The 12,466-nt window shown below is 39.4% G+C and overlaps 1 protein-coding gene across 1 annotated transcript; it reads left to right on the top strand.

Moving 5' to 3' along the window:
* The first annotated feature begins 3,040 nt into the window (after nucleotides 1-3,040).
* Nucleotides 3,041-11,636, top strand: LOC149258589 (12-oxophytodienoate reductase 3-like). The gene is made up of 5 exons (XM_089372170.1): nucleotides 3,041-3,257; nucleotides 3,363-3,503; nucleotides 3,600-3,730; nucleotides 4,219-4,358; nucleotides 10,658-11,636. Exons 1-5 carry the CDS (start codon nucleotides 3,130-3,132, stop codon nucleotides 11,357-11,359), a joined length of 1,242 nt encoding a protein of 413 aa, XP_089228296.1. The 5' UTR covers nucleotides 3,041-3,129; the 3' UTR covers nucleotides 11,360-11,636.
* Nucleotides 11,637-12,466: the final 830 nt, after the last annotated feature.

Here is a 12,466-nt window from a genome sequence, read left to right as displayed (position 1 = left end):
TAACAAAAAATGGTTGCAGTGAGGATTGATGTATCATCACCAATTGCTTTTGGCGTCCACCTCTTTGCCCTTGAAACCCAATAGATTGTAGCATCTACAACTTCTCCGCCTCCAAGTCTCGGTTGGTATCATAAGCTCGCAAATGCTGTTAAGGAAGCAGAAAAATTAAAGAAAACCGTGGAAGCCCAACAGAGAAATAGCCATAGGTTGTAGAACGGCGGTGGCATTGGTGGTTGTGGAGGAAGCCGTGAGAAGAAGGAGAAGGACATGGCTGCGTGGCTTCGTTTGTTACACTGATATTTTGTTTTGGTGCCTAGAGGTGTGCAGCAAGTGGAGGTGTGTATCGATCGAAGGTCACTGCTGTTTCAACAAGATAATCGATGTAGTTTGTATTTTTTTTTATAGTTGATTCATGTGATGCCTATGCTGTTTTTTAAAGGAATAATTATCGTTTTGATAATTAAAGTTTTTTTTTTCAACTTTAATATATATATATGTGTGTGTGTGTGTGTGTGTGTGTGTGTGTGTGTAGAGGCTATTATTATTTGATATAAGGGGAGCATTTGGATAGCAATGATCCGTTATTGCTACCAGCAAATTTGTCCTGGAAATTTTATTGTTTGAGTAACTTAGAAGGTGTAGGTTGTGGAGATCTGAAAATCAATTGGGAAAATTTTCTTCTAATTTATTATATGCCACAGAAAATGTGAAATTTTTTGCTGATTTGAACCCATCTTCAGAAATATGTGCATCAGAGTTAGATATTGATAGTGTTTCCATCTTGTGAGAGGTCGTTTTGTTGCTCGTTGCTAGAGCTTAGGGAACTAAGACCTGTGTGGCACAGAAACCACAGTCTACAAGGTTCTACAATTGAAGAGCTGCCAAAGGGAGAAGTTTCCCGCCTGCGTGGTAACCGGGTTGTTGGAGCTCGTTAGAGGACCGTGTGGAGTCGAAAAAGAATCTCGAAGCGAGATAAGCTGGACTTTAACAACATGTCTATATTTTTAGATATTTTTGATTCTGATGATGATGATTTTCTCATGTGGGCATTTTGAAGCATTAGCATGGGTAGTATGTTCGAGTCAAAAGAAATTTCAGAAAAACAATGTGATGCTGTTGATGACCACGAGAATCAAGAGGCACAATCTGTTGTGCAAGATCCTGAGATTGAAGACACACGAGTTGATCTTCAGAAAGGGTGTAAAGAGGAACAAAATGTTGAAGATCAATTGGACGAGCTACATGAAGCAAATGTGGCAGAAGAACACAAAGCTGGAGAGAATTTAAATTGTGATGATCTCATTAATATTTCTCCTATCCAGCCTGCCATAATTTTGAGAAGGGCGAGAATAAGAATTCAAACTTTCCATCACTAGGGAAGAAATGAAGTGAAGAGATATCACTACGTCATGGCAAGGAAAGCAAAGATGAAGCCTCAATTCAAGATGAACAAGTATGGGCTTTGCTACAAGAAGACAAAAATGAAAGTTTTGTCTTTTACCATTGTAAGCCTAGCTGAGACTGAGACCAACAGGCGTCGTAAGTGATTTGAGTTTTTTTAGTGAACTCTTTCTCCATTAAGGGGGAGTGTTAGCATTAATGGAGAAAGTTAAGCTTTCCTATGTTTAGGTGTTTATTGCTTTAGAGTAGGATTGAGATCCTATTTGTTAGGGAGTGATTCAAACCACCTGATTGTGTGAAAGGCTATATATACTATGTTGTTCCCCTAATTGAATACCAACCAACCAACTCACTGATTCGTCGAAATCATGCAATTATTCATAGCTGCCAATTAACTCATTGATTCCTCGACATGATGGAAATATCACTTCAACTATGTAACGGAGGGAGGTGAGTGCGCGGCCAGAATTAGAGGAAACAAAAGATGTTTGCATTTCTCAAATTATGTTTTCGAGGATAATTATGATTTTGACGGTTTAGGTTATGGGGATCAGTTTACATGCTGTTTTGTCTTCTTTTCAAATTTTATGGGAGGGGCAGGATTCACAGTGAGATCTAACTGGTATGTAAAAACCGTTCCTAAGATTATTTAGATTTCATCAAAGTAACTTAAATTTGTATTTTACAATTAAAAATTTATTAAAGTTGTTTTAGTTAAATTTAAATATAAATAAAAGAATTCAAACTAATTGAAAAAAACATTCTAATTTAGCACAATTTAAATAACAATATTTTATAATTAAATATATATAATTCTTTTTGACTCGAACATTAAAATTTAATAACAGCATTTCACAATTAAATATATATCATTTTTCCACTTAACATTAAAATTAGCGTGCACCTTAACCTAAACTCAGCATAAATGTTATTAAAAACATTAAAAAGTTCTCCTAATCAATCCAGGATTGCATATGCAATTGGAATTTTACACGCTTCTCCTATCTCTACTAATGTTTTGTTCGTTCTTTAAAGCATGCGATTCACGTTTCTAACTCCTCCAATATTCTACGACCTTTTTATAAACTTTTCTCGAGTTTTACCATTTTTTTTTTAATTTTTATTTGTTTATTTATTTTTTATAACAAGGCTGTCCTAGGAGTTTGAAATCTTTATGAATTTAGAAATTTATTTAAATTTTTAAATCAATTTAAAATTGGATAAAAATTCTTGAAAATATAATTTCGCAACGTTCAAATTATCATAAAATTTTGATCAGTTTGAAAAGTTTATTATTTATCAAATTTATAGTTTAAAAACAAATATTGTATTAAAAACAACTTGTTCATTTCCAAAACTAATTTACTATTATACAAGTTAAATTAGATTAATTTATATAATTTTGAGTCCAACTTGGCGGATATTTTGCACAGACAGACACTGGGGCTTCATCCAACGTGGGTATAACTTGCAGAGATTGTTCCACGCTGGGCTTTATTAGCGCACGCGACTTCCGTGGGAGCGACTCTGCTACCAGGCTGCGACTTTTAAGGTTTAATGAAAGAAAGGCGTATGAACTCCGCGTGCAGCCGCCTATAAATACAACTCCCTCCACCATAGATTAAACCATTAATCCTCTTCTGTCAATTAATCCTTCTTCATTGCCTCCTCTTCTCTCAATTGTTCATATTTGGCCCATGCATTGTTCATTTATTGGTTTGGTTTACAATGGGAAAGGGAGGCAATTTTTACCAGAATCAAAATCATCGAGAAAATGGATCGGCAAATGGAAACTCTACTGGTCCTCAACTGCTTTCGTCTTTTCAAATGGGTCCGCTCTTCAATCTATCTCACAGGTAACTATATCAAAAAATTCTTTGTTTCCTTTTATCGTGAGTTATTTATATAATATTTTTTTCAACGCCGGTGGCTAATAAATGTTTATTGAGGTGCATCTGCAGAGTCGTGTTGGCTCCGGTGACCCGATGCCGTGCACTGAATAACATACCGCAGTCGTCCCACGTGAAGTTCTATTCTCAGAGAGCAACCAAAGGCGGCCTCCTCGTTACCGAAGCAAACGCAGTGTCACCGCAGGCCATCGGGTACGTTCTCTCATTATATAACTTCAGAGTGCTTTGGCATGCAGATCCTCTCGAAAGAATATCGATAATAAAAACCTTTTATGTAATGCTGTGCAGGTTCCCGCATTCTCCTGGCATCTTCAACGATGACCAAATCAAGGCATGGAGAAATGTTGTAGCCGCCGTTCATGAGAAGGGCGCCATCATTTTCTGCCAGATATGGCACGTCGGGAGGGCGTCAAACACAGGTATATGAAGTCAATACATACTTTCCATTCTTCAATATTATAGATTAGTGCAGATGCATCTTATTTTGGTAAAAATGTGTCAAATTTAATTTAAAGAATATTTGGAACTTTGAAGAAGTTTATTTGATTGTGATTTAAAAATTATTTAGGAATTTGAAAATTTAAAGTTGATTCTAAATTTAAAAAATATTTAGAAATTTGATTGTAGATTAGAGAATATTTTAAAATCTGACTGCCTCACTATCAACTTGCAAAATATTTGCAAAATCTATGTCTGTCTGTCGTGGTAGGTATGTCGTGTTTGTCTGCCCGTCCGTGTTAGGTATGTCGTGTTATGTACGGCATCTCATGATTTAGCACTCACACCAAACCACTTCAAGATAAACCATTACAATCTGCGCTCCACTACACAATAAAATAGTGATAATAATAATAATAATAATGTATTTTAATACAAGCTGTTCGTTGTTTGTTTTTTGACAAAGCAGTTTATCAGCCCAACCAGGAAGCCCCACTCTCGTCCACTAGCAACGGTATTCCAGAACAGTGGAGCATTTTGATGCCGGATGGCTCTAGGGGCACCTGTTCCAAACCCTGTGCGCTCGCGACAGCGGAAATCTCTGAAATTGTCGCTCAGTTTCGTGATGGGTATTTTTCAATGGGAGAAAATACCAAAAACCAAATAAAATTCACCACAGAGACAATGCTCTGTTTACTCTGTCCAGGATCTTTTGACAGGGATCCTCTTAAAACCAAAATGACTCACAAGACAGCATTACACAGTCACAAAGCATTTCCATTAATTAAAAACAAACATTCTGTTACATATTTCTTCCTCTGTTCAAAGAGGGAATCACAAAAGCTCTGCTGCACTCACAGATTTTCCACTGCTGTGGATTTTACAAAACAGCTCTGTGTTCTTCAATGGCAGAAATCAAAATATTACAGTTCCATTTCTATAACGCACTGTTGTGCAATTACAAAATAAAAAAACACGCTCTAATGCGTAGCCACTCCACTCACTACATTTAAAAAAAAAAACAAAACCATATATACTACTACAGCACGTAGGCTTGTTTTTAACATATGACAACATATACAAAAAAATTATAAAAAAAATCGTATGTCATATGGGACAATGCCCATAACCAAAATTAAAAGCATGCCCATAACAACATTAAATACGTGCCCATAACAATATTGAAGCCTCCACCAAAGAAAATACGACGGGCATTAAAAAGCCATGACTTTTCTTACATGGCGGTCAAACCATAGTCTTCCACTCCACGCAAAATTAAATTGACTTGACGCGGACGGGCTGCAACTTCGGAGATCGACGGTGGAGTACACACAACCAGATCGGACGATGGAGAGGATATCGGAAGGCACTTAACTGCTGAGCTTTACCTCCCGATGGGTCAAAGTTGCCTACGTCAGGCAAGAGCCACGTGCCAGCACCAAATTGCATCGGAGCAGATAGTACGGAAACAGCTTTTCGTTTGATAGCGGTGCGATATGCCCTGGCCGGTTTGTGGTTTCATGCTGGCGGTTTTGGGCTGCGTACGTAGGGCGTTGAAATTACATTTTCAACACTCCCCTTTAATTTCAACTGCTGGGCATTCGGTCATACCCAAACACTTCCTCAAAAATTCAAAGCTTTTCTGATCCAGCGGCTTTGTCAAGATGTCCGCAACCTGTTCTTGAGTCCTGCAGTGTTCTAGGACAATTTCTCCATTGTTCACCAATTCTCTGATGTAGTGAAACCTTGTATCAATGTGCTTCGTTCTCTTGTGAAACACTGAATTCTTTGACAATGCAATAGCTGAGCTATTGTCACAAAATATCACTGTCGCTTTTGCCTGCTCTTGGCCTAAGCTTCTCAACATTCTTCTCATCCACACTGCCTGACATGCTGCTGCTGTAGCTGCCACATATTCAGCCTCTGCTGTAGACAATGCTACAATGGACTGCTTCTTAGAAGCCCATGAGATGGCTCCTGAACCCATGTTAAAAACATAACCGGAAGTGCTCTTCCGATCATCTATACTTCCAGCCCAATCGCTGTCAGTGTATCCAACCAAATCTGAATGTTCTGAGGCATGATATAAAATTCCAAACATTTTAGTGCCTTTGACATACCTCAAAATTCTCTTTGCTGCCTGCCAATGTGCCTCCTTCGGCCTCTCCATGAACCTGGAAATTAAACTAACAGCATACATTAAATCAGGCCTAGTTGCTGTTAAATACATAAGGCTGCCTACAATGCTTTTGTAGAGGCTAGGATCAAAATCCTTGCTGCTGTCCTCTCTGCTGAGCTTTAATCCCATTACTGTGGGAGTGATTGCTGCCTTGCATTCTTCCATCTTAAATCTGCCCAAAACTTGATTTACATATCTTGCTTGAGATATAAAAATTCCTTTTTCATTTTGATCTACTTCTATGCCTAAGAAGTATCTCAACAAACCCATGTCAGTCATTTCAAATTCATTCTTCATGACTGATTTAAAATTCTCAATAAGATAAATATCATTTCCAGTGAAAATAACATCATCTACATACAAGACAACAATTAAAATTTTACCATCCTTTTCCTTGATGTAGACTGTGGGTTCTCCTTCACATTTGTCAAATTCATTATCCAATAGATATGAGTCTATCCTGCTGTACCATGCTCTTGGCGCTTGCTTCAGCCCATAAAGAGCTTTCTTCAACTTGCACACTTTGTGCTCTTCACCTTTCTTCTCATATCCGAGAGGCTGTTCCACATAGACCTCTTCCATTAATACTCCATTTAGGAATGCTGATTTCACATCCATTTGGTAGACTTTCCATTTGTTTTGTGCTGCTATGGACAGCACTGCTCTCACGGTTTCCATTCTTGCAACCGGTGCGAAAGTCTCCTCATAATCTCTTCCATACTGCTGCTTGTATCCTTTGACAACCAGCCTTGCTTTATGCCTTTCAATCTTGCCTTCAGCATCGCTCTTGGTCTTGTAGACCCATTTCACACCAATGACTTCTTTACCTTTTGGTAACTCAACCAAATCCCATGTTTTGTTTCTCTCTATGGCATTCATCTCCTCATCCATAGCTTCTATCCATTTCCTATCTTTAATAGCTTCTTCAAAATGAATAGGATCATCAACATGACAATACAAGGCAAATAAGGAATTCATTCCTTCATCATAAATATCACTTAGATTTCTAAACTTCTTACCTCGTTCACTTGGTGTGCAAGTGCTTGAAGATGCACTTGAATTTCCTCCTTGTGGTGTGCTTGGAGAAGCACTCTCATTGATCCTCAATGGTGTACCTTGCTGTTCTTGTGTTGTCCTCAATGGTGTCCCTTGATGTCCTTGTGTTGGCGCTGCTGTTTGGGGATGTACTTCAGCCACTTCCTCTTCATCTTCGTCATGAGACAAACAGCTCTTGACATTCACTGTTTTCTCTATGCTTCCATCCCAAGCTTCCTCTTCAATGAACTGAACATCTCTGCTGACAAAGAACTTCTTGGTAGATGGAATGTACAGCCTGTAGGCTTTGGATTCATCACTGTATCCAATGAAGATACACTTCTCCCCTTTGCTGTCCAACTTCCTCCTTAGTTTATCTGGAATGTGTGCATAGGCCACACACCCAAAAACTCTCATGTGGGTGACTCCTTGCTTTCTCCCACTCCATGCCTCTTCTGGCACCTTGTTCATGACTGCTTTTGTAGGAAACCTGTTCAATATATAAACTGCACAATGTACAGCTTCAGCCCAATACTCATTTGGCAAATGCTTTGCCTTTAGCATGCTCCTCGCCATATCCATGATGGTCCTGTTCTTCCTTTCAGCAACTCCATTTTGCTGTGGGGTGTACCGAGTTGTGAACTGTTTATGTATTCCATTTTCTCTACAAAACTTTAGGAATTCATTGGAGATATACTCACCTCCTCTATCAGTTCTCAATACTTTTATGTGCAGCCCGCTTTGGTTCTCCACAAGTGCTTTGAAATTTTGGAATTTCACAAACACTTCACTTTTGTTCTTGAGGAAATATATCCATGTCTTTCTTGTAAAATCATCAATGAATGTTAGGAAATATTGGCTGCCAGCTAATGATGGAGCTTGCATTGGCCCACATAAATCTGAGTGGATGATTTCTAAGGGTGCCTTTGCCCTTATGCTCTTCCCTGATGGAAAACTTTCTCTATGTTGTTTTCCCAATATGCAGCCTTCACATAGGCTGTCCGGCTTCTCTATCAATGGCAATCCTCTTACCATTCCTTTTCTGCTCAACAAATTTAGACCTCCAAAATTGAGATGACCAAATCTCAAGTGCCACAACCAATTCTCATCCTTTGGCACGCTTTGGAAAGCCTCTTGGGTAACTGCTGCAATTTCATTTTTGTTTTTCAAATCTGCCCTGATCCTCAAGGGGAACATCCTGTTCCTTGTCATCTTCACTTCAGCAATGCATCTTTTGCTGGGTGGTATATCCATGATGGTGCATACATCATTTTTAAAGAAAACATTGTACCCCTTATGGACAAGCTGTCCAACACTCAAGAGGTTACATCTCATTCCGGGGACATAGTATACATCTGCTATGGTTTTCTTTTCTCCTTGCTTTGAAAGTATTTTTATTTCTCCTTTTCCCATAACAGACACTTTACTATCAGTTCCTAGTGTGACTTCTGATTTCACATTTTTATCTAGGGCAGAAAAGAAGGCTATGTTTCCGGTCATATGGTTGCTGCAACCTGAGTCTAAAAACCATATGTCCTCACTATGTGTTTCAGCCATGTTACAAGCTAATAGGACATTTTCTTGACTGTTGTTTTCTCTTGTAACATTTGCATTTTGTCTGCTGTTCATATCATGTTGTTTCTTTCTACAATTACTAGCATAATGTCCATACTTTTTGCAATAATAGCATTGAAAATTAGATTTATCATACCTTTGTCCTTGAGCATGATGTTGATCTCTTTGTTGGCTGTTGCCTTGACCTTGGTTCTGATTTGGATTGCTGCCTCTTCCTTGTGCATTTGATGAGCTGTTCCTTCCTCCTCTGTTCTGGCTTCTGCCTCTTCCTCTTCTGTTTCCTCTTCCTTGACCTCTTCCTCTTCCAAAGGACATCTGGGTCTTGAAGGCTTGCTCTAGAGATGAGTTTTCATTCCTACTCAACCTCTGCTCATGTGTTATCAGTGATGCATGTAGCTCATCAACTGAATATTTTGAGAGATCCTTTGTCTCTTCAATGGTTGTGACTATGGCATCGAACCTTGAGGGTAAGACTCTCAATATTTTCTCCACTATTCTTCTATCTTCAATTGTTTCTCCATGAGTTCTCATTTGTGTGACTACTCCAATCATATGAGTGAAGAATGAGTCAATGTTATCTGACTCCTTCATGTTCAAGTTTTCAAAATCCTTTCTCAGCATTTGCAATTTTGCTGTCTTCACTCTCTCCATGCCTTGATAGGCTGTCTTGAGAGTTTGCCATGCTTCATGTGATGTTGTAGCTGCTGCTATCCTTGGGAATATACTCTGGTCCACTCCTTGATACAACAAGACAATGGCCTTTGCATCCTTCTTCCTATTGAGCTTCAACTGATCCTTCTCTCCCTGAGTTAATGCATTGAACTCAGTTTCATCTGCTGGTTCCTCAAACCCATATTCTACTAGTTCCCATATATCTTGAGCGATGAACAAAGCTCTCATGGTTATAGACCAGTAGTCATAGTTCTTCCCATTAAAGTGTGGGAGCTGGGTGTTGAACATACCCATGCTTGTGCTTGCCATTCCTTGCATCTTGAACTATGGTTTTAAATCCTTGACTGTGATTTTTTTAAAACTGACTGTCTTCAGCAATAACAAGAGAAATGCTTTTGGGGAATACCTGAATCCTTCGCTGTCTGAGTCTTCTGTCTGCCTGAGAAGTTTTGACTGCTGCAACCACACCTTCCTTCAGCTTCTTTGAGTCTTCAAAGAGCCTGGACTAGCTCCGATACCACTGATGGGTATTTTTCAATGGGAGAAAATACCAAAAACCAAATAAAATTCACCACAGAGACAATGCTCTGTTTACTCTGTCCAGGATCTTTTGACAGGGATCCTCTTAAAACCAAAATGACTCACAAGACAGCATTACACAGTCACAAAGCATTTCCATTAATTAAAAACAAACATTCTGTTACATATTTCTTCCTCTGTTCAAAGAGGGAATCACAAAAGCTCTGCTGCACTCACAGATTTTCCACTGCTGTGGATTTTACAAAACAGCTCTGTGTTCTTCAATGGCAGAAATCAAAATATTACAGTTCCATTTCTATAACGCACTGTTGTGCAATTACAAAATAAAAAAACACGCTCTAATGCGTAGCCACTCCACTCACTACATTTAAAAAAAAAAACAAAACCATATATACTACTACAGCACGTAGGCTTGTTTTTAACATATGACAACATATACAAAAAAATTATAAAAAAAATCGTATGTCATATGGGACAATGCCCATAACCAAAATTAAAAGCATGCCCATAACAACATTAAATACGTGCCCATAACAATATTGAAGCCTCCACCAAAGAAAATACGACGGGCATTAAAAAGCCATGACTTTTCTTACATGGCGGTCAAACCATAGTCTTCCACTCCACGCAAAATTAAATTGACTTGACGCGGACGGGCTGCAACTTCGGAGATCGACGGTGGAGTACACACAACCAGATCGGACGATGGAGAGGATATCGGAAGGCACTTAACTGCTGAGCTTTACCTCCCGATGGGTCAAAGTTGCCTACGTCAGGCAAGAGCCACGTGCCAGCACCAAATTGCATCGGAGCAGATAGTACGGAAACAGCTTTTCGTTTGATAGCGGTGCGATATGCCCTGGCCGGTTTGTGGTTTCATGCTGGCGGTTTTGGGCTGCGTACGTAGGGCGTTGAAATTACATTTTCAACATTTCGCACGGCGGCCAGAAACGCAAAGTTGGCCGGTTTCGACGGCGTGGAAATACACGGAGCCCACGGTTACCTGATCGATCAATTTCTCAAGGACGGCGTCAACGACAGATCCGACGAATATGGCGGAAGCATCGAGAACCGCTGCCGATTCGCCCACGAAATTGTAGAGGCTGTGGTGGACGAGATCGGGGCGGAGCGCACCGCTATCCGACTGTCTCCCGTCATTGACCACAATGGGGCGACAGACACCGACCCTCTGGCTCTGACCCACCACCTAATCCGTGTCCTGAACCGTTACCCTCTGGCGTATCTGCATGTCACGGAGCCACGCTTCAGCAGAGAAGGCCTCAAAGAAGCTGACCTGCAGGATGCCGAGAAGACGACCTCCCAGATGTGGAGTATGGTGAGAGGGGAATACAGAGGAGCGCTGATGAGGAGCGGGGGATATGTTAGAGAAAGTGGCATGGAAGCCGTCTCTAAAGGCTATGCAGATATGATATCCTTCGGCCGTCTCTTCATTTCGAATCCAGGCCTTCCTCTCAGATTCGCCATTGATGCGAAGCTCAACGAATATGATAGATCCACATTCTACACTCATCATCAGGTTGCTGGATACACCGATTACCCATATTACATCAATCCCCCAACTGCAATTACAACACCTAATCAAATCTAGATCTCAGAAATGCAAACTAAAAAGCCTCATTTAATAATTTACATTCTACTATGATTATGTCAATGGCAGAGGCATTCTCTACCTATGCAAATTATTGTAAAATACGAGACCATACATATTGTCTATGGACCTCAATTTAGGCTATGTAATCCATAATGACAAGCAACACCTCAAGTATAGGAAAGTACGATTGGACCTCAGGAATAGAAATTCAAATTCAATTGTATTCCTTTGTCTAATTGTATAATTTGGAGGTTTTTATTTTTACTTTTTTAAAAAGCGGGATTGAAGCGAATTGATAGAAATTCAAATTCAATAATTCTTAGTGTACTTGTTTTATATTGTGGAGGATTTTTCTGGTTTTTTGGCATTTTGTTTTTTATGGTTAAACTTCCTGAAATGTACTGAAATTACTAGTTTGATTTATTATTTCTTTAAAAATAAATTTTGAATAAGGAAAAGAACATTGAATAAATATTGAATAAGGATTCTGATAAAAAAAAATTAAAACATCTCAACTTAAAATACTTATACAACATTTTAATAACTCTGAACCTAAAATAATTAGATAATGCCATTACATTGCAGTTTTGAATGCATCAGACGGTGTCATGGTATCAAACCTAATTGTCCACGCTTTGGTTATTCCGCCCAAAGGCGTTCTCTCTGCAGATTTGGGGTGAGCAAACACGGTTCACCAAGCCAATCGCAGCATTCCAATTTCGTCTTCCTTTAACGAATAAAAAACTCACAAACTAAAAACTACCACCTGTGCTATGCGGCTGAACCGAGTGGGCGGGATGGCCGACGGTTCGATCGGTTCGCCAATAAGGTAGGGTAATGTTAATCCTCCAGCTCCTCATCTATTGAATAGCAGAGGACAATTGATGGATGCAACTGCGACCGGCGACGACGGATCTTTGGCCTCAAGGTAGCCCGCAATACACTTCTCCACTTTACTGCTACAGTGCGAATCTTTCGAAGCCGTGGATAACATTTCTTATATTCCTGTTGGGTATTTTTTAATGGAGAAATACCAAAACCAAATAAAAATATTCACCACAGAGACAGTGCTCTGTTTCTTTTGTCCAGGATCTTTGCAGAAAA

The sequence above is a fragment of the Pinus tabuliformis genome, chromosome 6 (assembly GCF_031772625.1).
Source record: "Pinus tabuliformis cultivar Carrire ecotype Pingquan chromosome 6, CPIR1, whole genome shotgun sequence".
In the NCBI taxonomy this organism is placed as follows: domain Eukaryota; kingdom Viridiplantae; phylum Streptophyta; class Pinopsida; order Pinales; family Pinaceae; genus Pinus; species Pinus tabuliformis.
The sequence above is the reverse complement of the archived record's forward strand: the minus strand, read 5'-3'. Positions and strand labels throughout refer to the sequence as shown.